This window comes from Budorcas taxicolor, chromosome X (genome assembly GCF_023091745.1).
Source record: "Budorcas taxicolor isolate Tak-1 chromosome X, Takin1.1, whole genome shotgun sequence".
NCBI classification, from domain to species: Eukaryota; Metazoa; Chordata; class Mammalia; order Artiodactyla; family Bovidae; genus Budorcas; species Budorcas taxicolor.
This window is the reverse complement of record NC_068935.1, coordinates 88,734,168-88,761,856: the sequence shown is the minus strand read 5'-3', so window position 1 is coordinate 88,761,856 and position 27,689 is coordinate 88,734,168. Positions and strand designations below refer to the sequence as shown.

The window sequence follows — 27,689 nt, the reverse complement described above, 5'->3', positions numbered from 1 at the left end:
GCCTCCTCAAATAAAGAAAATCCCTCTGGCGTTTCCTACATCGTGTATCTCTTCAGTTATTCTTCCTGTTGTCGCTCTGCTCTCTCAGTTATTTTCACTCTTGTTCCCATCGTTACTACTTGGCACTTCTTAGCAGTACTGCTTTTATGCTTGCTTCTGGAAGTCCTGGGCTTGAAATAAAGATACTGTACTACTGTACTCTATACAGTACTGTACCGGAAAGTACAGAAAAGCACAACCACTTGTAGAGGATGCATGCACATGACAATGTACACCAGATATGTGAACTAACATGATTGGACATGCGAACACAGTATTTGCATCTTTAAAACTTGAATGTCCATATGTAGGGGACTTACTGTATTGCCTTTCATTTCCTGCTTTAGAACTATTTGGAGCTGTAAAATTTGCAAATGTCTCCCAGGTTTTGCTTCCAGAGGTCTGACTTTTCTGCTCTTCTGAAGGACAAATCCTTTCCCTTTGCTCCAGTCTGAAGAAGAGACCCAGGCCTAAATTGGCTGTAACTATATACCCTAGTTATGATCTACATCCCTAATGCAAGCCACCACCATCCCCCATGGTATTTCTAGGAGGACTTCCCATGTCACTGCCAGCTCACTGCCAGACTCCTTCCCCATAGCTTTCCTAGTGCCACCTTTTGGCTGGTGCATTCAAAGTGAAGCCTCTCAGTCATGTCCGACTCTTTGCGACCCCATGGACTGTAGCCTACCAGGCTTCTCCATCCATGGGATTTTCCAGGCAAGAATACTGGAGTGGGTTACCATTTCCTTCTCCAGGGGATCTTCCTGACCCAGGGATCGAACCCGGGTCTCTCGCATTGGAGGCAGGCGCTTTAACCTCTAAGCCACCAGGGAAGCCCAAACTAGAAGTTAATTCCTGTGTTGAAGTGTTGATGCATAGACTGACACTTCTGAATGACTTAGCTTATATAATTGCTCAGTACATAAGCATATGTAATTGCTCAGTACATATTCTTTGTTGAAACCAGGGAATTCCTACGTGGTTCTGTGTTTTGAACTTTGCACTTCCACTGCAGAGGGCACAGGTTTGATTCCTGGCCGGGGTACTAAGATCTTGTATGCTGCCTATGGCATGGCCAAATAAAAAAGGAAAAAGAAAGACACTTAGGGGTAAAAGAAGCCTTACACAAGAGAGTATGTACTCTACTATCCCTTTATATAAAGTCCTAAAACAGCTAATCTATAGAAAAAATTTTCAAAACAGTGGTTGCCTGTGGGAGGTGTCACAGAGATTAACTGGGAAAGAGCATGAGGAAACTTTGTTGTGTGATGATCTATATCTTGAAAAGAGAGTTACACAGGTGTATACATTTTCCCAAACTCAGCAGATGTATACTTAATGTTTGTGCATTTCACTGAAAGTAAATTTTGCCTAAAATATTGTAAACAAATATCGAACTTTATTTAATGGATATGTATGCTTGAGTTTTTGAAATGCATTGATCTATGCAGCTTATTTTCTAGTTTTCAGCATACAGATGTTGCACATATTTGTTACATTTATCTCTTAAGAGTGCATGTTTTAATGCCATTGTAAATAATATTGTTTTCTTAAGATCAAATTAAAATTCTTTACTACCATACAGAAATGCTACTAAATTTTGTATATTGGCCTTGTATCCTGCAACCTTGCCAAACTCACTTTTCTTGGTAGATTTTAAAAGATTTTCTACAGAAACAGTCATGTCATCTGCAAATATAGATGATTTTGTCTTCATTTCCACTGTGTATGGCTTTTCTAGGAGAAGGGGTCCTATTGCACTCCCTAAGACCTTCAATACAGTGGTTAGGAGAAGTGGTGAGAGCAGATACTGTTGCTTTGTTCCCAATTTTTTATTATTAAGTTTGATGTTAACTGTAGATTTTTTTGGTAGGTGCCTTATAACAGGTTGAAAATATTCCCTTTTATTCCTAGTTTATTGTGATAGCTTTTATCAGAGTGGATGTTGGATTTGTTTTTTCAGTTACTTTTTCTGTATCTATGGAGATGATCATATAGTTTTTCTCTTTTAATCAGTTGATATAGTGAATTACAGTGATTGATTTTTTAAATATTTATTATTTATTTGGCTGCATTGGGTCTTAGTTGCAGCATGCAGGATCATCTCTTGTGGCACTTGGGCTCTTCCTTGTGGTGCTTGGCCTTCTCTCTAGTTTTGGTGCAGGCTCAGTAGCTGTGGCACATGGGCTTAGTTGCCCTAAGGCATGTGATATCTTAGTGCCCTGACCAGGAATTGAACTCCCGTCCTCTGCATTGGAAGGCAGATTCTTAACCACTGCCCCACCAGGGAAGTCCTACATTGATTGATTTTTGAAACAAGAACTAGCCTAGCATTGCCAGAATAAATCCCACTTGGTTATGACATCTTAACCTTTTTATATGTTACCAGATTTGGTTTGCTCATAGTTTGTTAAGGTTTTTTGTTTGTTTATGTATTGATGTTTCAGGGATTTTAGTCTATAGTTTTCTCATGATGTCCACGTCTAGTTTACATATCTATATATTGACCTTACCAAATCAGTTGGGAAATGTTTTCTTCTCTCCTATTTTCAAGAAGAGTTTGTATAGAATTGGCTTTTTCTTTTTTTTTCCTTGCGTGTTTGTTAGAATTCATCATTGAAGCCATGTGTACCTAGAGTTTTCTTTGTGGAAAGATTTTTAATGACAATGTCAATTTATTTAATAGATACAGAGTTATTTGGGCTATCTATTTCTTCTTGAATGAGCTTTGGTAGTTTGCCTTTCAAGGAATTTGTTGATTTCATTTAAGTTTTCAAATGTGTGGGGTAAAGTACTTGGAAATGCATAAAGAATTTAAGATGAATTTGTGGATGGATAATGGAACAAATAGATATGTGATAGGGTAAATATAGTAAAATACTAATTGTAGAATGGTGGATATATAGATGTTCATTGTAAACTTGTTCAACTTTTCTATATGTTGGGAAATATTCATAATAAAATGTCGGGGGGAAAAGGAGAGGAAATGTAAAATAGTGGTTTAAGGACATGATGGTAGAACCAGACTACCTGGGTTTGAATTCTTAAGCATTCCCATCTAAAAAATGGGAATAATAATAGTACCTATTTCGTACATTGGTTGAGAGGATTAAATGATATAACATATACAAGGCACTTAGAACAGTGACTGCTAGATAGTAATTATCTTTTAAGGGTGAGTTATTATCTTTTAAAATAAAGGGAGATTTGGGCTTACCTTGAGAAATTTTTGCCAAAAGAAGGATCTGCATGTAGACAGTGGAGGAAAAGGGTTAATGTTTGGAGTGGGATAAGCAGAAGATGGTTGCAGAATTGTCAGCCACTAACTCCATGAAGGAAAGCAGTGAAAATTGCACATTGTAGTAGCTGGCAGCAGCAATACCGGTGTGCCTGTGCCCATGCATGCCTCTTCTTTTATATTCTGAGGGAAGGACATATTGGCCTCCTAATGTCTGTTAGATGAGCTAAGTAGATCTGCTTAGATGCTAGGCTTTTAGGCATGTGGACAGCCATCCACGAGGCACTTTGTGCCCATATCTACCCCTGCCAGCTGAACTCACCTTCCCCTCAGACATGGGAAAAACTTTTAGCATGGGTTAGGATTCCCCAGCTCAGCTGGCTAGGTAGTTGTGATGGTGGCTATCTGAAATAGGGTTGAGATCCTGCTCATTATGCCCCCTGGAAGTGGTTGGGAAGCTAACTGGCTCCTATTTGGTGCTGTTAAGAAAACTGAAATCAGCACACATCTAAATCTTTAATGCTTCATGCCAGTTAGTTCTGCATATATATAAAACTATTTCATTTAGCAATTATATGAGATATGTTATAATAGGACCCCATTTTCCAGCTAAGAAAGCTGAGGTCACACATCCTACAAGTGGTGAGGCCAGGATTTGAACAACATAATGATTACCAACATTTGAATGTCTACTGTGTGCCAGGTGCTGTTCTAGGTGCTTTACATGTATCAACTCACATGGTTGTCAAAGCAATCAACAAATAGATACTGTTATTATTATGATCACTATTAAACAGCTTGAGAAAATGAGCTAAGATAAACTGCTAGGTAGTCTGCCTGAGGTCACACACAGTGTGTGATTTGAATCCATGTAGTGTAGCCTCCTGGAGAAGGCGATGGCACTCCACTCCAGTACTCTTGCCTGGAAAATCCCATGGATGGAGGAGCCTGGTGGACTGCGGTCCATGGGGTCGCTAAGAGTCGGACACGACTGAGCGACTTCACTTTCACTTTTCACTTTCATGCATTGGAGAAGGAAATGGCAACCCACTCCAGTGTTCTGGAGAATCCCAGGGACGGGGGAGCCTGGTGGGCTGCAGTCCATGGGGTCGCATAGAGTCGGACACGACTGAAGCGACTTAGCAGCAGCAGCAGCAATGTAGCCTCTGAGGCCAGGCTCCAAGTTGTGCTACATTGCCTCTCCATAAGCTGATTGCAAAGCCCATGCCCTCTCCAGTGTGGCAGGATGCCTTCTAGCAGTATAACTTCACTCAGGCACCAAGTTCCTACCATAATCAATCCTCATCCTCAACAAGTTGTGGAGATAACTGCCTCTTTGATTTGAAGAGTGCATACAATTTACAGCAACCTAAGTGGCTCGGCAGGGAAAATAATGTAAGGTGACACTGGGGACTTGGGGAGATTGAGAGTTGGGACAGGACTTTGTTTGCTTTGGACACTGCTATTTACTGAGCACTCCCCATAGGGCTAGACAGGGAATGGACAGGAAATCCTGGCTCCCACTGTGGCCGAATGAGTAATACTGTCTTTGAAAGCAGGGACATCTCACAAGGGCGTCAGGCACAATCTGAAGTTGAACAAGCGGTTTTTGCTGCTTTAACTTGACAGGTACAGGCAGCGAGACTGTTCTGGTTATATGAAAGCTGTGAAACCTCGTCTATTCTATGGCCACTAAGATCCCTAGCCTCCTACATGCCAAGTGCTGTACTAGGCATTCTCTGCACACATCCCATTTTATCTTCACTCCTGGGAACCCAGCAAGGCTAGATAGCACAGTCCTTATTTTCCAGATAGGAAGTTTGAGGTCCTGGGAGGTGACATAGCTGCTCTCAAATAAAAAATATCTTAACCAGAGTGACTGACAACCACATCTTACCTACAAAAGGTAGTGAAGTGGTTTTTTTTTTTTTTTTTTTTGCTGAGGCAAAGGTTTAGAAAAAATTGCATTCCCAACGGACTAAGTTCTGAGTCTCTAGGTAGAAGGTATGGAATGCTGAAATCAGAGAGTATGTCAAAGGCAAATTTTCATTAGGCTTGGAGGTAGGATAGAAGGCAGGGACATTACTACAAATGGCATATGCAGCTTGGGCTGCAGGGAAAGAATGCTTGGGCAAAGCCCTTATGGATAAAATGCCCAGGGTGAAAAGTCTGCTCCTGTAATATGGGGACTGTGGCACCCAGCACACATGTTCCCCAGAAATGAGCCCACCTCAGCCCCTTTCAGCAGATCTGGGAGGAGGAGGAAGGGCCCCTACAGTACTGGGGTTGGCTGGTGTGCATGTTCACTAGCTGCCTCCCCAGGACAGGGTTGCAGCAGCAGGAGTTCTCAAAGTCATCTCAAGGGCTGCAACGTCCAAGAAAATGCTTTCTATGGTGGAAGAGGCTAGAAGAATGAGCAGGTCCACTGGGCAGAGCAAATAAAAAGATCTTTGCAAGAGCCAGAACAAACAGCAAACATGCTAAACTGGTTTTTAACATGGTTTGGGAGGGGAGTAGAGAAAAAGGGTAATTCAGAGTTTCTAGACCACACTGCTGAGGTCCTGAGTGCTATCTTAGACTCTGCATGGCCCCAGCAGTGCAGAAGGCCTCCTGACAGAAAGGCAGCCCTCTAGGTACATAGTTCTCTACCCTGCATAGGAGAGTAAAAGGAATCAGTTGGGGGCACAGGGGTGGCACCTGGCCTTGGACAGGCTCCTGACCGATTCACAGTTTTGAAGCCGTCTAGATTACCTGGCTGCTCAGAGCTCCGTAACTTATCAGAATTTTGCTTTGCAGGAATTTCCTGGGGACAAATGGAAACCAATAACAGGAAACAGGAAGACCAGCCAGTCAGGGAGGTAAGTTGACCACTCATGGAGTTGGGTAAGTTAGTAACTCTGAGGTTCTGTGGAAATTGATAAGGTTTTCTATTTGCTCTGCTTCCTTTGAGGAACCTGGTCTGGTGTCAATACCAAGGGGTTGACGTATAGATGGAATCCAGCCTGCCCCCCAGGCAGCTGGGCTATAGACCAAACTGATTGGTAGCACATTTTGGGATACATCATAGTCAGAAGTGTTGCAGGACATTATGCTTATCAGCTCGGAGGCCTGAGGCAAGTGCCCAGGCACAAGGACATGGGGACTAGACCATGCTGAAGCATAGATGGGAAGGCATAAAAAACTATGCTTACCTTCCCAGTGGCCACTGGGTGATTGGAGGGGCCAGAGAGGAGGCAAGGCTGTCCAGCTACTGCTGTGCCTTTGTTTCAGAGTGTTTCTTGTGTTCTGCCACCTTTCTTTTTATAGGACTCATTGAGAGCTTCAGGTCTGCTCATTAAAAATCCAAGGCAGAGCCTGCTAACAATAGGTTAGAATTCCTGAAGAAGGTAGAAACATTTTTACAAATAGTATATGTAGCTTGGACTGGAGGGGAAAGAGTTGCTTGAGCAGAGCCCTTAATAATACCTTTAATAGTTTATACTAATTTAATAAAAGGCAGAGCCCTTAATAATGCCCAGAGTGGAGACTGCTCCTGTAATGTGGGGAACATGGCACCTGGCACTCATGCTCCAAAGAGATGAGCCCACCTATCATAGTGATCACGACGAGGAGATAATTACCTCCTCCAGGGTCCTCTCCATCAGCCTGGTTGGAACCCCTCTTTTGTGACGTTTCTCTTCTATCCAGTGATATACTTTTCAGCCAGTTCTTCTCCAGGACAGTATTAGATATTCAACACAACCCCTTTCCTCAAAGAGCTCACAGTCTAGTAAGGGTGCTCAGTCACATCTGACTCTTAGTGACGCCATAGACTGTAGCCCACCAGGCTCCTCTGTCCAAGGGATTCTCCAGGCAAGAATACTGGAGTGGGTTGCCATTTCCTTCTCCAAGGAATCTTCCCAACCCAAGGATCGAACCCATGTCTCCTGTATCTCCTGCATTGCAGGCGTATTCTTTACCTGCTGAGCCATTGGGGAAGCCAAAATTGTACTGATTCTTTTACTCAAACTCCACAAATGAAGGACAGGCAGGGAAGATGGCTTTTAGCTGTGCCTCTGTGGGGGCACCTAGGGAGAGGACTAGAATCTGGGTCTCTTGATCTCTGAAAATCCCAGGGTTCTTTCCAGGGCTCCACATTATCCCCTGTGATTTGGTAGTCAGGCAGAAATAATTTTGGTTTTCTTCTGACTCCAAAGTCTGGGACACCTGTTTTCCAGTTGGCAATGGAAAGAGAGGAAGCCAGCATTTATTGATCATCTACTAAGTGCAATTCATTGGGTTGGATCTTCTTATACCCGTAATCTCGCTTTCCACAACAGTTCATTGTACTACCTATTTTATAGATGAGGTCTAAAGAGGTTATATAACTTAGCTGAGGTCACATATCTAGTTAAGTGATGGAGCCAGGATTCAGACCCAGGTTGGTCTGGTCCCAAAGTTCATGCTTTTTCCATTATAACTGCTTCAATCAAGATCCCAGAGGAAACCCTTCAAATGGACCCCTCATCATAATTTCTCAGGAATCTAAGGCCTGGGTGGGAATACTATGGGATTCTGTGACTGGTCTGGATTCCCCACTATAGGCTGACTTGTACCATGTTCTGGAGAACTTTCACCATGTTCTGGTGGGTCTGCTGAGTTTCCCATATTAGACTGAGACTGTCGAGAAAGGAGACCACACCTTGGTCATGGATGCCTCCATGCCTAGCACGGTGCCTGACACAGAGAAGCTGCTTGAGATATTTTTGCTATTTGCTTACCAAATGAAGAAACAGAGCCTCTTCCACCATTGAATGGGTGAAATGACACAAAAATAATAATGCTGCCTTAACATTTCTTGAGCACAGTGCTCGATTCTAGGCAGCATTCCAAGCACTTTGGAAATATTAACTATCACCATAACCTTAAGGGGTATATACTATTAATTGGAGAGCCAATTGACAGAAGAAACTGAAGCATACACAGATAAATTCATTTGCCTAATGTCCCACAGCTAGACCCCAGTTGTTTTTTATTCACTAAGTCATGTCTGACTCTTTGTGACCTCATGGACTGCAGCACACCAGGCTTTCCTGTCTTTCACCCAGAGTTTGCTCAAACTCATGTCCATTGAGTTGGTGATGCCATCCAGCCATCTCATTCTCTGTCTCCCCATTCTCCCCCTGCCTTCAATCTTTCCCGGCTTGAGGGTGTTTTCCAATATCTTGGCTCTTCGCATCAGGTGGCCAAAGTATTGGAGCTTCAGACCAGGTATTCTAACTTCAGAGACACTATACTATGCTATGGTGCTTCTCCAAAATGGCTCTCTTACTAATCAGCCAGTCAAATAGGAGGATTTTATTTAAAACCTGGTGTGTGTAATGCCTGTTTTGAAGCAAGCAGGGAAATATTAGAGAAAAGCATCAGGAAGCATAATGCCTGCCCATCCCTAGCTTGAGCAAGGAAGACTAATCTGTACAAAGTTAAGTAGCAGTAATGATAAATTACCATTTGCAAGACAACCTAGGTGCCACCAGCTAAGTTATACATACTCTGTTTTATCTTCCCCAAAACTCTGTCAGATAGGCATTGTTATAGGGCATTGGTTCTCAAACTTGTGTGCATTAGAAACACCTGGAGGACTTGTTAAAAAAAACTGGGATAGATGGTAGCTCCCACCCCACCCCCCAGGGAGTGTGATTCAGTAGGTATGGAGCATGGCTCAAAATGTGCATTTCTAACAAGCTCCCCAGGTGATGCTGATGCAGCTGGTTCTGGGATCACATTTTGAGAACCATTGACTCAGATAAAGACTCTGAGGTTCAGTGGAGCTAAGTAACTTCTTCAAGGTCTCACAGCGATTAAAGGGACAGGCCAGGTCTTCAACTCAAGCCAGTAGCTATAAGGTGAAAAGTGGTTTAAACAAACAAGAAAAGCCTGACGTATGATAACAGGCCAATACATGTTAAGTATCATTGTGCCCTATTTAAGTTCACTGGGGGTTAAGAAAACTGAAGGCTGGAGTCTAAAGAAGGAAAGGACCAGAGAGGACACTAAGCAGGCTGTATTGCAGGAATAAACCCTGCTGGTTGTTAGGTGTTCTGGCCTTGAAGTCAGTCTGTGTGCTAAGTTGCTTCAGTCTGACTGAAGTTGCCTCGTATCTGACCCTTTGGGACCCCCTGGACTGTAGCCCACCAGGCTCCTCTGTCCATGGGACTTCCCAGGCAAGAATACTGAAGTGGGTTGCCATTTCCTTCTACAGGGGATCTTCCTGACCCAGGGATTGAACCTGTGTCTCTTATGTTTCCTGCATTGGCAGGCAGGTTCTTTACCTGGGAAGCCACCTGGGAAGCCCTTTGAAGTCAGTCTGCATGGGTTCAAATCCAGGCGTTCTGTTCTCTAGCTCTGTGAACTTCGCATGTGGCTTTCTCTCCATGCCGGCCCCCCACAAACACCCCCACCTTTCACTCCATCCCATTGGTTTCCTTATTTCTGAAATGGGCTAAGAGCACTTACCTTCTATGACTGTTGTGTGGATTAACTGAGTTAATATATGTAAAGCATTTAGGACAAAATATGGCACCATAAACCTTCAGTAAGTGTTAGTTGTAAAGAGGAGGAGGATGAGGAGCAGCAGCAGCAACAGTAACAGTAGAGAAAAAGGGTCAAGAGTGAAGTATTGCACCCGGATAGTTAGGCCTTGAAAACTAGATAGGATGGCAAATATGGAGGTGATTGAAGATTATTGGTCAGGTAAGTGACATGGTAAATATGGCACTTTAGATAATTTGGCAGCATTTGCAGCCTAGATAGGTTGGAAGGAGACCAGGTTGGGGCAGTGATCCAGACATGAAAGAGTGTGCCCCTGTATTGGGAAGGTAGGGTACAATAGAAGTGGAGAAGAAGGGACAGATAAATATGTGTGATATTTGGGGGGGGGGGATGTTTATTGTGAAAGCAATATTACAGGAAATTAAAAACAGAATAAAAGGTATCCTAATTCTTACCACCCTAACACCCTGATTGTTTTCATTTCCCTGCCAATCTTTATCTATAGGTATAGAGGATTGGCAGGGGTCTCATGATTATAATAACTGTGTAGATATAATTTTGTGTGTCCTGTTTCTCTTTTTCCACTAGACATTTCTTGGTAAACAGTTTTTCCTGTTGCCATAAAGGCTTCCTCAGTAGTTATAAATTTTAATGGCTGCATAATATTTCACCAGCTTAATGTGCTCTAATTTGCTTAATCATTCCCAAATTGGTGGATAATTAGGTTTTTTCCAATTTCTTGCTGTTATAAAGTAATGCTGCTGAAAAATTTTGAGCAGCTATAACCTTTTTCTAATTTTGAATTATCTCATTAAAAACAATTATACAGAGTTGTGATTACTAGTTAAAAGAAAATGAACATTCTTATTGTTCTTGATTTATTTCCTAAACTGCTTTCCCTGGAGGTGTTTTACTCTGCCATTAGCAGTATATGAGAATACCAGTTTCCCCTAAAATTTGCTATCATAGAAAATTTTCTAATGAAGTAGGTTTAAATGGTACCTATTTTAATTTTAATTTGCTTACTTTGATTGTTCTGTTTTGAAATTTTTCATGTATTTAATATTTGCATTGCTTTCTATGTGAATTGTTGTTCAGATTGTTTGCTCACAAATACATAACAACTTTTGAGAAAAAAAAAAAGTAGAAAGAACTCAGTGATTAGAACTTGGGAAGAAAGGAGTTAAGCTAAAAAATAATTCTGAGCCCCAGTGACTTGGAGAAAATTATTGACATATTGGGGGCAGTTGAGAAGGGTACCTGATTTGGTAGAGATGGTAAGTTTGAGTTGGGATATGTTGAATTTAAAGTTAGCGAGGAGGACAGGGAAATGCTTTTGAGCAGGCTTGTTGATCACCTAGCCAACGAGAGTAGGATGAAGAAGAACAGCCAGCAAAGGAGATTGAAGGAGCAGGCATCTGGAGTGGTAAGAAAGAGAAGTATGCCAGGGCACCATCATAGAAGATAAGGAGAGGACTGCTATTGACTTTGACAGTTTGGACTCACAAGTGAGCTTCAAGAAAGCAAACTTAGTAAAATGATGGGCATAGAAAGTAGAAGGCATGATGGTCTGTAAAGGGAATGCATAGAGAAGAAATGCACACAGCTTAACACATCCTAAATTCACCTGTTTTGAGTGTACAATTCAGTGAATTTTGGTTAATTTGAAAATGGAAGTGTTAGTCGCTCAGTCGTGTCCAACTCTTGCGACCCCATGGCTCCTCTGTCTACGGAATTTTCCAAGCAAGAATACTAGAGGGTATAGCCATTCCCTTCTCCAGCAGATGTTCCTGACCCAGGGATCAAACACTATGTAACCATCACCACAATCCAATTTTAGAACATGCCCATCTCCCTAAAAAGATCCCTTTTGCTCATTTCTGAAGTAAAAGTGAAGTGTTAGTCACTCAGTTGTGTCTGACTCTTTGCAACCCCATGGACTGTAGCCCACCAGGCTCCTCTGTCCATGGAATTCTACAGGCAACAATACTAGAGTGCATAGCCATTCCCTTCTCCAGAGGATCTTCCTGACCCAGGGATTGAACCCAGGTCTTCTGCATTTAAGGCAGATTTCTTACCATCTGAGCCACCAGGAAAACCCCTTGCTCATTTCTAGTGACTCTCTATTCCCAACCTCAGCCTCAAGCAACCACTAATGATTCCATTTATATGAAATGTACAGGATAGGCAAATTCATAGAGATACAAAGTAGATTAGTGGTTGCTTGAGCCTGAGGTTAGAAATAGAGAGTGATTGCTCATTTCTAGTCACTGTCTATTCCCAACCTCAGCATCAAGCAACCACTAATCTACTTTCAGTCTCTATTAATTTGCCTATCCTGTACACTTCATATAAATGGAATCATATAATATATGGGCTTTTGTGTCTGGCTTCTTTCACCTAGCATGCATTAGAAGTTCATCTTTAGTGTAGAATGTAACAGTATTTCATACTCTATTTTTTTCCAAATATTTCATTGTATGGACATACCACATTTTATTTATCCATTCATCCATTAATGGACATTGGATTGTTTCCACTTTTTAGCTATTGTGAATAATGCTGCCATGACTGTTCACACAGAAATTTCTATGTGGACCTCTGTTTTAACTTCTCTTGAGTATTTAGGAGTAGAATTTCTGGGCCATATGATAACTCTGTTAACTTTTTAAGGAACTGACTGTTTTCCAAAGTAGCTGTACAATTTTATACTTCCAACAACAAAATAGGAGGGTTTCAGTTTCTTTTCATTAATTTTAATGAAATGATTATATATTACTGTGTGATTTGGAAAATAGTTTAAGATGCTTGAAAAGATATATCTTCATGTGAGAAATATCAATAACTTCAGATAGGCAGATGACACCACCCTTATGGCAGAAAGCAAAGAGGAACTAAAGAGCCTCTTGATGAAGGGGAGAGGAGACTGAAAAAGCTGGCTTAAAACTCAACATTCCAAAAACTAAGATCATGGCATCCGGTCCCATCACTTCATGGCAAATAGATAGGCAAACAATGGGAACAGTGACAGACTTTATTTTCTTGTGCTCCAACATCACTATAGATGGTGACTGCAGCCATGAAATTAAAAGACACTTATTCCTTGGAAAGAAAGCTATGACCAACCTAGAGAGCATATTAAAAAGCAGAGACATTACTTTACCAACAAAGGTCCGTCTAGTCAAAGCTGTGGTTTTTCCATTAGTTATGTATAGGTGTGAGAGTTGGACCATAAAGAAAGCTGATTGCCGAAGAATTGATGCTTTTGAACAGTGGTGTTGGAGAAGACTCTTGAGAGTCCCTTGGACTGCAAGGAGATCAAATCAGTCAACCCTAAAGGAAATCAATCCTGAATATTTATTGGAAGAACTGATGCTGAAGTTGAAGCTCCAATACTTTGGCAACCTGATGCGAAGAGCTGACTCACTAGAAAAGACCCTGATGCTGGGGAGGATTGAAGGTAGGAGAAGTGGACGACAGAGGATGAGATGGCTGGATGGCATCACGAACTCAATAAACATGAGTTTGAACAAGCTCCGGGAGTTGGTGATGGACAGGAAAGCCTGGCATGCTGCAGTCCATGGGGTCACAAAGAGTTGGACATAACTGAGTGACTGAACTGAACTGAAAAGACATTTATACATTTAAAACTGTCTAAAAAGTTGGCTAAGAAAAGGAAGGAGAGAAATGGGGTGGTAGTTAGAGAGGGAAGAAAGGTTTAAGTTAGTGATTCTCAAAATGTAGTCCTAGGGCTTCCCTGGTGGTCTAGTGGTTAAGAATCTGCCTGCCAACGCAGGGGACATGGGTTCTATCCCTGATACTGGAGGATCCCACATGCCACAGAGCAACTAAGCCCATGTGCCACAGGTACTGAGCCCATATTCCCTACAGCCTGTGCCCTGCAACAAGAGAAGCTACTGCAATGAGAAGCCTGCCCAAGGCAACTAGAGAGTAGTAGCCCCCCTCACCATAAGGAGAGAAAGCCCTCAGGAAGCAACAAAGACCCAGCATAGCCAAAAGTAAATTAATTAACTAAAATATGTAGTCCTAGGACCAACACCCTCAGTATCACCTAAGAACTGAAGTAGAACTGAAAATTATTGGCCCCTACCCAGATCAACTGAATCAGAAACTGGGGCAACATGGCCCAGAGATGTGTGTTTTACAAGCCCTCCAGGCAATTCTGATATAAGCTAAATATGAGAACTTCTGGTTTAAGTGAACTTTTGATCAGGATTTGGGAAATTGGCTTAAGTTTAAAAACAGAAAGGGGAGGTCAATGGAAAGGTCATATTGATGCTGAATATGGAGCTGGCAGATCATAGTTTATGATCTCCAAGGAAGATGAGAAGGCCTAAGAAAGGTCAAGGGCAAAGATGACGTTTAAAGAGAAATTCTGATGGAGCGAGCTTCCACTTACCTTCCTCAGACTACACACACATTTTTAACTTTTCTTATGTCCCTTCTACCCCACTCCAGTACTCTTGCCTGGAAAATCCCACGGACAGAAGAGCCTGGTAGGCTGTAGTCCATGGGGTCGCTAAGAGTCAGACACGACTGAGCGACTTCACTTTCACTTTTCACTTTCATGCGTTGGAGAAGGCAATGGCAACCCACTCCAGTGTTCTTGGCTGGAGAATCCCAGGGACGGGGGAGCCTGGTGGGCTGCGGTCTATGGGGTCGCACAGAGTGGGACACAACTGAAGTGACTTAGCAGCAGCAGTAGCAGCATGTCACTTCTATCACAACTAGAATGATGAGTATAGGTGGGAAAATTAAATGTATATTCTTGAGCCACTCTGCCTGGAAGCCTGCAACAAAATTTAATTCCAGGTAGTTGTGCTCTTGGTTGTCTCCCTCCACTGTTATTTGGTTTGTGTACAGAGAATACAAATGCATTTTAGTTAGTAGGAGGGGAAAAAATTGGCGAGTAGCTCTGCTGGGAGGAAAAGGTACATAAATGTGACATATTTAATAGCTCAAAGAAATTATTTTATGGATTATCTCTCTTGGTTTTCTGTACTTACAATTGCCTCCTGTGGTCTTTTCCATTTTTCCACTTTGCACAGACCTTTAAAATGTGTAGGGTGTATATACACATATATAGCCACAGTTAATCCTCACAGCAACTCTGTGTGGTTAAGCCTTATTTTCCCGATTTGACCAATAAGGAAGCTAAGACTCAGGAAATGTATTGCTATACTATTATTAATAACAACAACAAAATGTATAATATCTAACATTTGCGAAGTGTTTATTGTATATCAGGCACTGCTATAAGCATTTTCATGTGAATTATTTTATTTATTACTAATCATGACCCTATAAGATAGTTACCCTTTACTGACACAGTTTTAAAGGTGAAACTTATTCTCAGATAGATTAAAGTCACTTGCCTAAGTTCAAACAAGCATCTGACTCCAGAGCCCGTTACTTCTTGAATTATACAGCAAGTACATGACAAAGTTGGAGCATTACCCAGGTTTTTCAGTTCTAGGCCTAGGCCTCTCTTCCTTCTTTTTATCATACCACATCACAAGCAGAGTGCGGACCATCCAGTACACATTTCCTGTTTGCCAATTGAGTGAAAGAAAATGGATAATTGAGAATTGAATCTCATTTCATTAGGTAGAGTACACTTTTCAGGAAGGCTTATGAAACCTTCAGAGGCAGGAAAGGATTTGTCAAAGAGCATGACAAAGTGAATTTAAATACTTGGGTATTAATTTAATCCTGGCCACACAAAACTTATTCAAGGAAAATTAAGAAACTCTAATGGGAGAAATAAAGACATGAATAAATGCATAGCTATTCTCTGTTTCAATTTGGGAAGACTAATACAGTAATGATTACTCCCTAAGTTAATGTATAGATTTAATATACTACCGATTAGAGTCACTCTGGGATACTTTATAGAACTTGTCAAATTCATAGTGAAATTTATCTGAAGGAAAAAGTGGGCAGGAAGACCAAAGAATACATTTATTTAAAGAGGTAATGGTGGTAGACTTACCCTATCAGATTTTAAAGTTTGCCATAAAGTGACAATTATTAAAACCATATGATAGTGGGTTGAAAAAATGTCAAACAGTGAAATTAAATAAAAAAGAGAGATTCTAGGAACAGATTCTAAGACTACAGAGCACACTGGAGGCAACTGTGAACTGCAGAAAGCAATCATCTTTCTTCAATAAATGTTGGGAACTGTAGGTATCAATATGGAGAATAATTACCTTAGAGCCGCAGCACATACAATACTCTATAGTATAAATTTCAGAAAGCAGACCAGTGGAATAGCATATTCATTCCAGCTATGGATGAAAGATAAATTTGTGCCTATTAAATGGAGGATATCATCAGAGACAAGATGGATGATTGTTATATAAAAGTTGGGGAAAGAAACTTTTGTACAATAAAATGTAATAAAAAGCTAAATAAGAGAATGAGAAAAATGTCTGGGGTCAGCATCACAGATAACAGTTGATTGTCCAAAAAATATAAAGAATGGATACAGATTATAGAAGGTCAGCTTTCAGATTCAGCTTCATAAAGGACAAAGAAAACAAACAGCCAATTTACACATGAGGAAATAAAGACAGTAAAATCATTGCATGGAAAAGTACAACCTCGCTACCAATTAAGTACAAATAAAAACAACTTCAAGGTGTCACAATCAGCTTATTAAATTATCAATAGTTGATTGAAATTATAAATAGAAATTACAAAACCCTATCTTGACAAGACTTGAGGAAACAGTATGTGTTTCATGGAGCAGTATAAATTAGTTCAGTTTCCTTAAAAGACAATCTAGAAATATGTGACAAGAGTTATAAAACTGTACATACTCCTTGATCTAGCATGCCCCCCAAGGACGTAACCTAAAAAGGGAAAAGTAAGTTGTTTAAAGATATTTGTAGTAGTGCTATTTATAATCATGGAAAAGACTTACCAATCTAATATATCATCATGTTGGTATATAGCCATTAACTATGATGGGTATACAAATATTGGGTCTTGCACAGATTTGACTATTTGTAATAATATTAACAACAAAAAAGGCTAAATTGTAAACCACATGTTAAATCTGATAGTAGCCATGTACAAAGAAGATTCAGAAAGGCATCTGGTAAAATGTAAACAGCTGGAGCTAAATGCATGTGGTGTTCTTTGGGTACATGTCAACTTGCTGGAATTCATAACAGAAAAGAAAATCTGAAGAAGAGGCAAGAGGCAACCCACATTGGTTTGATGTAGGCCTGCAAAGTTAAAGATCAAGGGCTTTGGAAAAATCCCTGTACCAATGACAGACAGTGTTACTTAGCAGCCATGCTTGATCTCTCTGTTAGCTAGAATTTGTTTTGCTAGAATTCTCCATCAACTAGCATTTCTGCTTATCTGTCTTGACTTTTCTGAGGTGGTACATCACCAGACCTCTGTGAATCTTCAAATTTGTCACCATCACTACAACATAGAACCTCTCCCTTCACTCCCACTAATGAACATTTTATTATCTGACTTAGAGCCATTACTTTCTCAAGACCTTTACATTGCTCTTCACTCCGTCATCAGCGCTAGTTGGCAAGTAGTTTGCATTACAGAGAAGCACTTTTTCTCTCTCCCAGGGTTACTGTGCACCTGTGTACCTTGACCCCAAATAGAGACCCATCAAGCCACATTGACATGCGAGTGCCAAGTGGTTGACTAGCCTCTCTCCTTTGCTTGGTGACTTGCCCTGCAAACCAGTATTATAATACCTTGCAAGTCAAATTCATACCCTTTGCATAATGATAAGTTACTACACTTCATGGACCTTTAGGGTTACTCTTAAAGGGTTAAAACCTCAAATGGTATATACATGCATGCTGAAGAACTACTCTATAATGATAATTGCCATTCATAATTCAGCACCCAGATTGCCTTTTAAACTATTTGAGATAAAATTATGTTCTTTGTAACTTTGGTATTAAATCTATTCCCCTGTCTTTGAAATTCAGTACCTTAATACCTGGTATTGGAGAAGGCAATGGCACCCCACTCCAGTACTCTTGCCTGGGAAATCCCATGGATGGAGGAGCCTGGTAGGCTACAGTCCATGGGGTTGTGAAGAGTCGGACACAACTGAGCGACTTCACTTTCACTTTTCACTTTCATGCATCGGAGAAGGAAGTGGCAACCCACTCCAGTGTTCTTGCCTGGAGAATCCCAGGGACAGTGGAGCCTGGTGGGCTGCCGTCTATGGGGTCGCACAGAGTCGGACGCAACTGACACGACTTAGCAGCTTTAGCGGCAGCAACACCTGGTATACATGGGGATTCAAATATACAAAAATTGCTCTCTCCCTCTAGCACATCCATTGTTTAACAGTGGTGGGGCACTGAATTTCCTTAAATAGCATCAAGATTCCCAGAGCTATGTGGACCTCCAGTATACTCATTTTATTTTGTAAATCTTCATCCCACTTGTCACATGGGTGGTATGTATATAGTTAATTAAAATTCCTTTTTGTTTTAAGAGTTTTTTAAAATGGGTTTAGACCTCTTAAGATACCCTAGTAAGTTGGGAACCTGGAAGATAATGACTGATTAAAGCAGTGTATCTCAAAGTATGATTTGGGAGCAGCAGTACCATCATTATTCTGAAAATTGTTAAACATAAAATTTCTACACCTTGCCCCAGATTTACCAAATCAGAAATTCTGGGGATAGGACTGAGCCACCTGTGTTTTAATAAGCCTTCCAGGTGATTCTGATGCATGTTTAAGTGTCAGAGCCACTGGCTATTAGAGAATAGAGCCTCAATAACCTCAGGAAGCCTAGTCCTCTGTTAAATTGTGCTGGTGGATGTCAAACCCTCCTGACCTCTCAACAATACATTATGTGCACTTAAAATGTCTTTTATTAAATCTCTTGAGAAGGTTATGAGAATGCTGAGGAGTCAGCATGTTGTGCGGGCATAAACCATGGGCATTGGAGTCAGATGGACCTTGGTTGTAACTTCTCCCGGCTGCTTACGTTGTTTAAGCTCCCTGAGTCTCATTTCTAACATGCGCAAGATAATGCTCAAGCCACAAGACTGTCTCAAGGATGAAATGAGATCGAGTCTGTTAACTGTCCAGCCCTGTGCCTGACACATGATGGACTTTGAGTAAACAAGAGGGATCACTACCCTCCTTTAGCACCATGTTTGTGACACTACATAGAATTCAGAGGAATAATGGGAAAACCTTCTTGAAAATTCCAAGCTGGGGTCATTGGAGAGAGGGATCTAAGCTTCACCCAAGATAGCCACAATAAAGCAAGGACTTCTCAGATCTCTTCAAAGGACACTTTGCACCAGACTCCTGGGGGCTCTGTAAGGCTCAGGGCAAATCGTGCCACTTGTGTTTGCTGTTGCCAGACTAATTGTTCCTTACTTGAAGTTCTGTGGCCCCAGAGGCAGAGAAGGGTGGCGACAATAAGCGTTTTGGGCCCTTCTCCCTCCCTGTGTAGCCTCCTTGTGTCTCACTTCCTGGATCTTGCAAATATTTCCTTCAGCAATAAGCTGGGAGTGGCTGTTTCTCTTGGAGCAGTCGTATCTTTTGGCTGCTGAGAAAGGGGGAAGGGGAGATGGAGCTGGAACTGTGCCATCTTGCTGCTGAGATCCTGGAATGCCAAGCTATTGTGGTGAGGTTAAAAATAAAAATTCCAAACAAGAAAGCTTCAAAAGGCCAAAGGAGGTAGGAGGAGATATTTCAGCCTCTGCAAATATTGGTTTTCATTTTCAATTACTATGAACCCCTCCCCCAAAAAGATGGTAACAAAAGGGGAAAATCTGTTTATCAGAAGCACAGTCTACCTGTGCCAAGAGGAAAAGAGAATAACAGCCCAGGACTTGGCACATGATTTGCTTTTGTTTTTGAGATGTAGTCTCCTTGGCTGGTGTCAGCAAAGCCCTTTCTCAGACTTAGCTTTCATGCTTCCTCTGCTCTCTTCAGCAAGGAGCCAAAGTCTTTGAGAACACCTTGTGATGAATGTAGTGTGAGTACCTTTTGCCTCACTCCAGGAGTCCTTGCTTCAATGTGATTGTCCCTTGGAGCCAAATAAGGCAAGTTCCAGTCTAGACACTACTACTACTCAGTAGCTGGTAAAATTAATTACCCTCTCTAAGCTTCAGGATCCTCATTTTCAAACCCACAGTAATGGTATAGTTACTTCAGTGAGCTTGTGTGAAAAGTAATAGAAATACATAGGCAGAAGTGCCTACAACAGTACCTAACACATAGTAAGTAATAAGTAAGAAACCATAGTTCTTTTTCCTTAATGAAGTTCCTTATCCTCCACTCTAGGAAAGAATCCTTACTTGGTCTCAAAGAAAACTGTAGATTTCTATGCATATAGGGCCTCTAGAGAACACTGTTCTTGGCTTGAACCTGACACACTTCAGTGGAAGCATCCCATTCACCAGTCTAGGGCTTCCCAGGTGGCACTAGTGGTAAAGAACTCACTTGCCAAAGCAGGAGATGTAAGAGACTCAGATCATGATCAAACCCATGTTCGATCCCTGGGTCAGGAAGATCCCCTGGAGAAGGGAATGGCAACCCACTCCAGTATTCTTGCCTGGAGCATCCTATGGACAGAGGAGCCTGGCGGGCTATGGTTCATGAGGTCGCAAAGAGTCGGGCAGGACTGATGTGACTTAGCATACATGCATTCATCAGTCCACTTCCGTTGTTAGTGCCTGGAAAGCAAGGACTATGGGTTTTGCTCCCCTTAGATCTGGTCATCTTGCACAGTGTAATACTGAATGACAGCTTGGAATGACGTATATACACATTGGCCCAGCTGATCTCTTTGAGGGCAGTCTTTCCCCTTTTCTGGAGTCTTGCCTATTTCTGCTCCCCTCATGTAAGTGACTCTGAAAGGTTTAGGCTACCCTTACACAGGCCATGTTGGCAGGAGGGATGTGCTTTTCAAATTAGAATTTATGCAGAGGATAGCAATGTCCAGGTTGCCCTGCTGGAGCCCTGTGCCACGGATAGTGTTATAGTGCCAGGGATTGTGTCACTGAATGTCCCTACAAGAGTGTGCTCTTTTCTTCCAACTGGTTCTAGAGTTGGCTACTTAGAGTTAAATTCTGTAAGGCTGACATAACTGATTAATACCTAAACAAAAAACAACTTAGAATATCTAGTCTTGTTGATCTTCACACTGCTTTTAAGCCTAAACTTGGCTTTTTTTCTCTCTCCTTTTTAAGTAGTTGAGAAGAGTGAGTAAATGAACCTATGGTTAAAATCCTTGGTAATCTAGGGCCTCCTGGCTCAGCAACCATGTATCTGAGCTAAGACCCAAGGTCTCTTGGTTTCTTGGCTATTGAATAGGGCTGAACATTAACCAGAGGATGGTGCAATTCAACTCTCTTGATGAGAACAAGGAGTAGGGCTGAAGCATACAGCAGTGAAGGTTGTACATTGCAGTTTGTATAACCATATGCAGGGACCCTGAGTAAGTGACTTCACTCTAACAATAACTATCCTAGTGTTATTCGCTCAGTCATATCCGACTCTTTGCGACCCCATAGACTGTTCCCCGCTAGGCTCCTCTGTTCATGGAATTCTCCAGGCAAAAATAGCATTCAGTTCAGTTCAGTTGCTCACTTGTGGCCGACTCTTTGCGAACCCATAAACCACAGCACGCCAGGCCTCCCTGTCCATCACCAACTCCCGGAGTTCACTCAGATTCACGTCCATTGAGTCAGTGATGCCATCCAGCCATCTCATCCTCTGTCGTTCCCTTCTCCTCCTGCCCCCAATCCCTCCCAGCATCAGAGTCTTTTCCAATGAGTCAACTCTTTGCATGAGGTGGCCAAAGTACTGGAGTTTCAGCTTTAGCATCAGTCCTTCCAAAGAATACCCAGGACTGATCTTTAAAATGGACTGGTTGGATCTCTTTGCAGTCTAAGGGACTCTCAAGAGTCTTCTCCAACACCACAGTTCAAAAGTATCAATTCTTCAGTGCTCAGCTTTCTTCACAGTCCAACTCTCACATCCATACATGACTACTGGAAAAACCATAGCCTTGACTAGACGGACCTTTGTTGGCAAAGTAATGTCTCTGCTTTTGAATGTTATCTAGGTTGGTCATAACTTTCCTTCCAAGGAGTAAGCAACTTTTGATTTAATGGCTGCAATCACCATCTGCAGTGATTTTGGAGCCCCCCAAAATACAGTCTGACACTGTTTCCACTGTTTCCCTATCTATTTTCCATGAAGTGATGGGACCAGATGCCATGATCTTCGTTTTCTGAATGTTGAGCTTTAAGGCAACTTTTTCACTCTCCACTTTCACTTTCATCAAGAGGCTTTTTAGTTCCTCTTCACTTTCTGCCATAAGGGTGGTGTCATCTGCATATCTGAGGTTATTGATATTTCTCCCGGCAATCTTGATTCCAGCTTCTGCTTCTTCCAGCCCAGTGTTTCTCATGATGTACTCTGCATATAAGTTAAATAAGCAGAGTGACAATATACAGCCTTGACGTACTCCTTTTCCTATTTGGAAGCAGTCTGTTGTCCCATGTCCAGTTCTAACTGTTGCTTCCTGACCTGCATACAGGTTTCTCAAGAGGCAGGTCAGGTGGTCTGGTATTCCCATCTCTTTCAGAATTTTCCACAGTTTTTTGTGATCCACACAGTCAAAGGCTTTGGCATAGTCAATAAAGGAGAAATAGATGTTTTTCTGGAACTCTCTTGCTTTTCCATGATCCAGCGGATGTTGGCAATTTGATCTCTGGTTCCTCTGCCTTTTCTAAAACCAGCTTGAACATCTGGAAGTTCACAGTTCACATACTGCTGAAGCCTGGCTTGGAGAATTTTGAGCATTACTTTACTAGCGTGTGAGATGAGTGCAATTGTGCGGTAGTTTGAGCATTCTTTGGCATTGCCTTTTTTGGGGATTGGAATGAAAACTGACCTTTTCCAGTCCTGTGGCCACTGCTGAGTTTTCCAAATTTGCTGGCATATTGAGTGTAGCACTTTCACAGCATCATCTTTCAGGATTTGAAATAGCTCAACTGGATTTCCACCACCTCCACTAGCTTTGTTGGTAGTGATGGTTTCTAAGGCCCACTTGACTTCACATTCCAGGATGTCTGGCTCTAGGTGAGTGATCACACCATCATGATTCTCTGGGTCGTGAAGATCTTTTTTGTACAGTTCTTCTGTGTTCTTGCCATCTCTTCTTAATATCTTCTGCTTCTGTTAGGTCTATACCATTTCTGTCCTTTATCGAGCCCATCTTTGCATGAAATGTTCGTAGTTCTGTCATTTATGAATCACCTTTGCATGTACCTAGCATCATTGCTAGGTCCTTCTTATATGGTTAATCCTCACAGCAGCTTTGTAAGATAAATATTTTACTAAAACTGAGATAAATAAACTTTGCTCGAGGTCACAAAACTTTTGGGTTCTGGAGACAGATTTTTAAATTTTACTGGAAGTCAGACTCAAGTCTTTCTTAAACACTGTGTTCTTTCCACTCTGCTTTGTTGTCTTCCCTGTGCCCTGGGAAGGAAAGAGTGATAAATTTAATGACTGTCACAGAGCAGGGTTATTTCTCACCACAGCTGCAGGACACTGACCCCACCAGAGCCTTTGGAGATGTTGCTTTCACCACCTGCATCTCATAAGATCTAGATTGGAGATGAAGGTGGGGAAGAGTGGGAGAGGCAAGGACAGAGGGTAGGAATGTGTGTGCTGAGGGTTGGGGCATGTACTATATAGATGGGAAGCCAACCTAACTGAAACTAGTAACTCTATCCCCAAATCTCTTCCCCCAAACCACAACACTCATCTTTTTCATGCTGGATCTTTGTAGAAACAAAGATACTATAGAAATAGTATGACCCCTGAACTATTGATATTAGAATCTCTTGGGGCAGTTGTTTATAGATTCCTGAGGTATTAAATCTCAATTTTTAGAGGTGGAACCAAAGAATTTGCATGTTAAACAGCATCTTCAGGTAATTCCAATTAAGTGCTACTTTGATTAGGAGCAACTTCCCCAGACCAATGGTTTCCAACTTTTTGGATCATGCACCCTTCTCAGAAAGGGTCTTTAGAACCTTTAATATATGTTGGTAGTTTATTAATAAATTCCTTATATCTACTGATGTTCTAATATTTCTGTTTTACATGCAAAATGATGAGTTTTGCATTAGTATTCTTTGATGAAAATAATCTCTGGTTTTCCTTTATGTATGTTCTAGTCGCTGGGTTTTGGTGTTGACGTTATACAGGATTCATTTCATCTCCCTTTTCTCTAGATTCCAAAATCTAGAAGGGGTAAATAGCATATGGGTTGTCTGATGCTTAAGGTTGATAGAATTAACACTGGTGGCTCAGACAGTAAAGAATCTGCCTGCAATGCAGGAGACCTGGGTTCGATCCCTGGGTCAAGAAGATCCCCTGGGAAAGGGAATGACTACCCACTCCAGTATTGTATTGTTGCCTGGAGAATTCCATGGACAGAGGAGCATGGTGGGCTACAGTCCATGGGGTTGCAAAGAGCTGGGCATGACTGAGTGACTAGCACTTTTACTTTCTTTCAGAATTAACACAAGACCATGGGAGTATAGGGCTTCCCTTGTGGCTCAGCTGGTAAAGAATCCGCCTGCAGTGTGGGAGACCTGGGTTCGATTCCTGGGGTGGGAAGATCCCCTAGAGAAGGGAAAGGCTACACAGTCCAGTATTCTGGCCTAGAGAATTTCATGGAATGTACAGTCCATGGGGTCACAAAGAGTCAGACATAACTGAGAGACTTTCACTTCACTCACATGGGAGTATGCTATTTTTTGGTCAAATTTATCAATTTTTTTCCCTATGGTAACTGGTGGTTTAGATATTTTCATTTTTCTGCAATCAGTTTTGGTAATTTTTGTTTTTCTAGAAAACTATTCTAAGTTTTCAAATTTGTTTTCATAAAGTAGATCAAAGTGTTCTCTTTTCATTTAGTCTGTAGCTGTGGTTATTTGTCCATTTCTAATTTTGTGCATTTAGGGTTTTTAATTAGCAAATGGATAATCTGTTTTATGTTTTTTTCTTTTAAAGAAAGTTGTTGGCTTTAATTATTAGTTCTAACATTTGTTTTCTAGTGTATTAATTTCTGCCACTAGATTTATTTGCTTAGTTCTATTTTTGTGTCTCTTAACCTTCTTTTGTTGAAAGCATAATTCATTTATTTTGTTTTTATGTATTAATGTAAGTATTAAAGACTATCATTTTTTTCACCATTGCTTTAATCATCCGTATTCTCTCACTTCTGATATTTTCATTATTGTTATTTTCTAGGTAGTCTACAATTTTAGATTGTCTCCTTTTTGACTAGAGTGGAGGATATTTTCTCCCTTTCATTTTCTATGTGCTAGAAATATTTGTTTTTCATTAATTTTTAATGTTATCGTATTGTGACTAGATACAAGTCTGTGTGTATTAGTTGCTCAGTCGTGTCTGACTCTTTGTGACCCCATGGACTGTAGCCCGCCAGGCTTCTCTATCCATGGGATTCTCCAGGCAAGAATACTGGAGTGGGTTGCCATTTCCTTCTCCAGGGGATCTTTCCTCCTCAGGGATAGAAATCGGGTCTCCTGCATTGCAGGCGAATTCTCCCCTGCATTGCAGGCTGCATTGCAGCCTAAGCTACAGTAGTAGCTCTTCTACTTCTACTTTTTGGTTTAATATGTAGTCAATAAAAAAATTTTAATGGGCCCTTGAAAAGAAAATAGAGCCTGTTTTTGGTAGATGAAGAAATTTAGAATTTTTTTACATTATCTTTTGACTATCATGTCTGTCATCAGCTGAAACAGTCTCATATTTTGTTTCTGCTTTTTGTACGTATAAATTTTCTATATTTTTGCTTTATGAATTTTAATGCTATATTACTTGGTACAGGATAATTAGATCTTGTCTTTTTAAATTGTTAATATTATAGTGTCCTTCTTTGTCTTGTTTATTACTTTTTGCCTTTAATTCAACATTTTAAAAATTATATGAGTATCATGGCCCCTGGAATTTTTAAAATTACCTCATTTATTAAATATTTACGAATGCCTACTATGTGCCAGGCACTAGGTATCAGATGAATGACACACACAAGATCTCTGCCCTTGTGTGAATTTATGCTCTGAGAAAAACAAAACAGAAAAAGAATAATTAAGGATAAGTTGTCTCTATTTTAGATTAGGTGGTCAGGAAAGGCCTGTCTGCCTGATAGCATTTATCATCCTATTGCTTCCCACTCACCGTCTTGTTTGTTTGCTTCCTGACCAGGGGAAATGGCAGGTGGAACAGTTTGTACACAAGGAATTTTTATAATCTTAAGAAGCTAGAGATGGGCTAAGGTCCAAATGAGAAGAGAATGAGGAATGTGTGGCTATGAATTTCTGATCCACATGAGGGATGAGCTAGCCAGGATGGGGACTGGGAATGAGGGGAGTGAAGGAGATTTTGCTTTCCATTCTGTCTCATTTTGGCCACCATTATGTGTATTATTATTTTTAAGGAAATATTTTCAGGCTCCAACATGACTACTTAATGGGTATTCTGTCTGATGGTTTAATTCAACTGCTGGAATTTCCTGTCAGGAGGCAGTACTTAGCATGATGCTGATTGCTCACAGGCTAAAGCAGGAAACCAGATCTTCTGGCTTAGAGAGTTTAACTCTTCAAACTCTGAGACTAAAGAGATGTCCTTTGCTTTGGTCATTCTTTATTATACCGAAGTTTGACTTTTTAACATATTTAAGTAAACCTGGACTTCTTTTCCTTGGATATACTCTTCTATTACAAGATTAGAATTTCTTATTTCAGTTCACAAGTGGCAGCTTTTAAGTTTTCTGATAGTTTTTTTCTTATAAGTATATAATATATACATATATAACACATATATTAAAATTGTACACACATACACACACCCTTAACTCTTGAATCTGGAATTTATTTTGATATATAATATATGGTACAGCTTCATATAACACTGCTCCTCTGCTATTGTCTCAAAAATCTATTAATACATCTTTATCTTCTTGTTATGGAAGGTGAATTACATGTTTTTATAGTTTGATATTAAATATGTCTCTGGACTTTCAATTCCATTCTATTAACCAGTAAAGCACTGTTTTAATTACAATTGCTTTATATTATGCTTAATGCCTTACTTAGCTCCCATTTCTTCTGTAGCAAAGTATACATTTTATTATACAGTAGTCCCTCCTTATCTGTGGGGGATACATTCCAAGACCCTCAGTGGATACCTGAAAACATGGATAGTGCTGAGCCCTATATATACTATGTTTTTTTCCTATACATATATACCTATGATAAAGTTTAATTGGGTGGTATGTGTTAGTCACTCAATTGTGTCCAACTCTTTGAGACTCCCACTGTAGCCCGCCAGGCTCCTCCATCCATGGAACTCTCCAGGCCAGAATACTGGAGTGGGTAGCCATTTCCTTCTCCAAGGGGAATTAGGCAGAGTAAGGGATTGACAATAATAATTAATAATACAATAGAACGTTATAGAAATATTCTACAATAAAAGTTATGTGAATTCTGTCTCTTGATCAACTTCTCAACTCTGCCAGAAACATGGCAGTGGCTTCTTCATTGGCAGATGCAGCCTTTCCAGTAACTTTTATGTTTTTCAATACAAACCTATTCCTGAGTCTTTATAACCATCCCTTACTTACAGTAGTCACTTATTTCAGGGAATTCCTTGCTGAAGTCTTCACATAGGCTTCCTGTTTTCTGGTGCAACACGTTGCTGTCAGCCAGAACATGTTTTCCATTCATGTCTTGCATCCACAAATTTAATGCCTTTTCATCTTAACTAAACCCTTCTCATGCACTGTGG

At 40.9% G+C, this 27,689-nt stretch overlaps 1 protein-coding gene across 1 annotated transcript in view; it reads left to right on the top strand.

Annotated features, from left to right (window-relative positions):
• The window catches only part of SHROOM4 (shroom family member 4), a 253,160-nt gene that overhangs the window by 211,488 nt on the left and 13,983 nt on the right, over positions 1–27,689 (top strand). Inside the window, exon 5 of the mRNA XM_052663021.1 lies at positions 6,077–6,138. Coding sequence (XP_052518981.1) covers positions 6,077–6,138 — 62 coding nt within the window. The remainder of the gene's footprint in view (positions 1–6,076; positions 6,139–27,689) is intronic.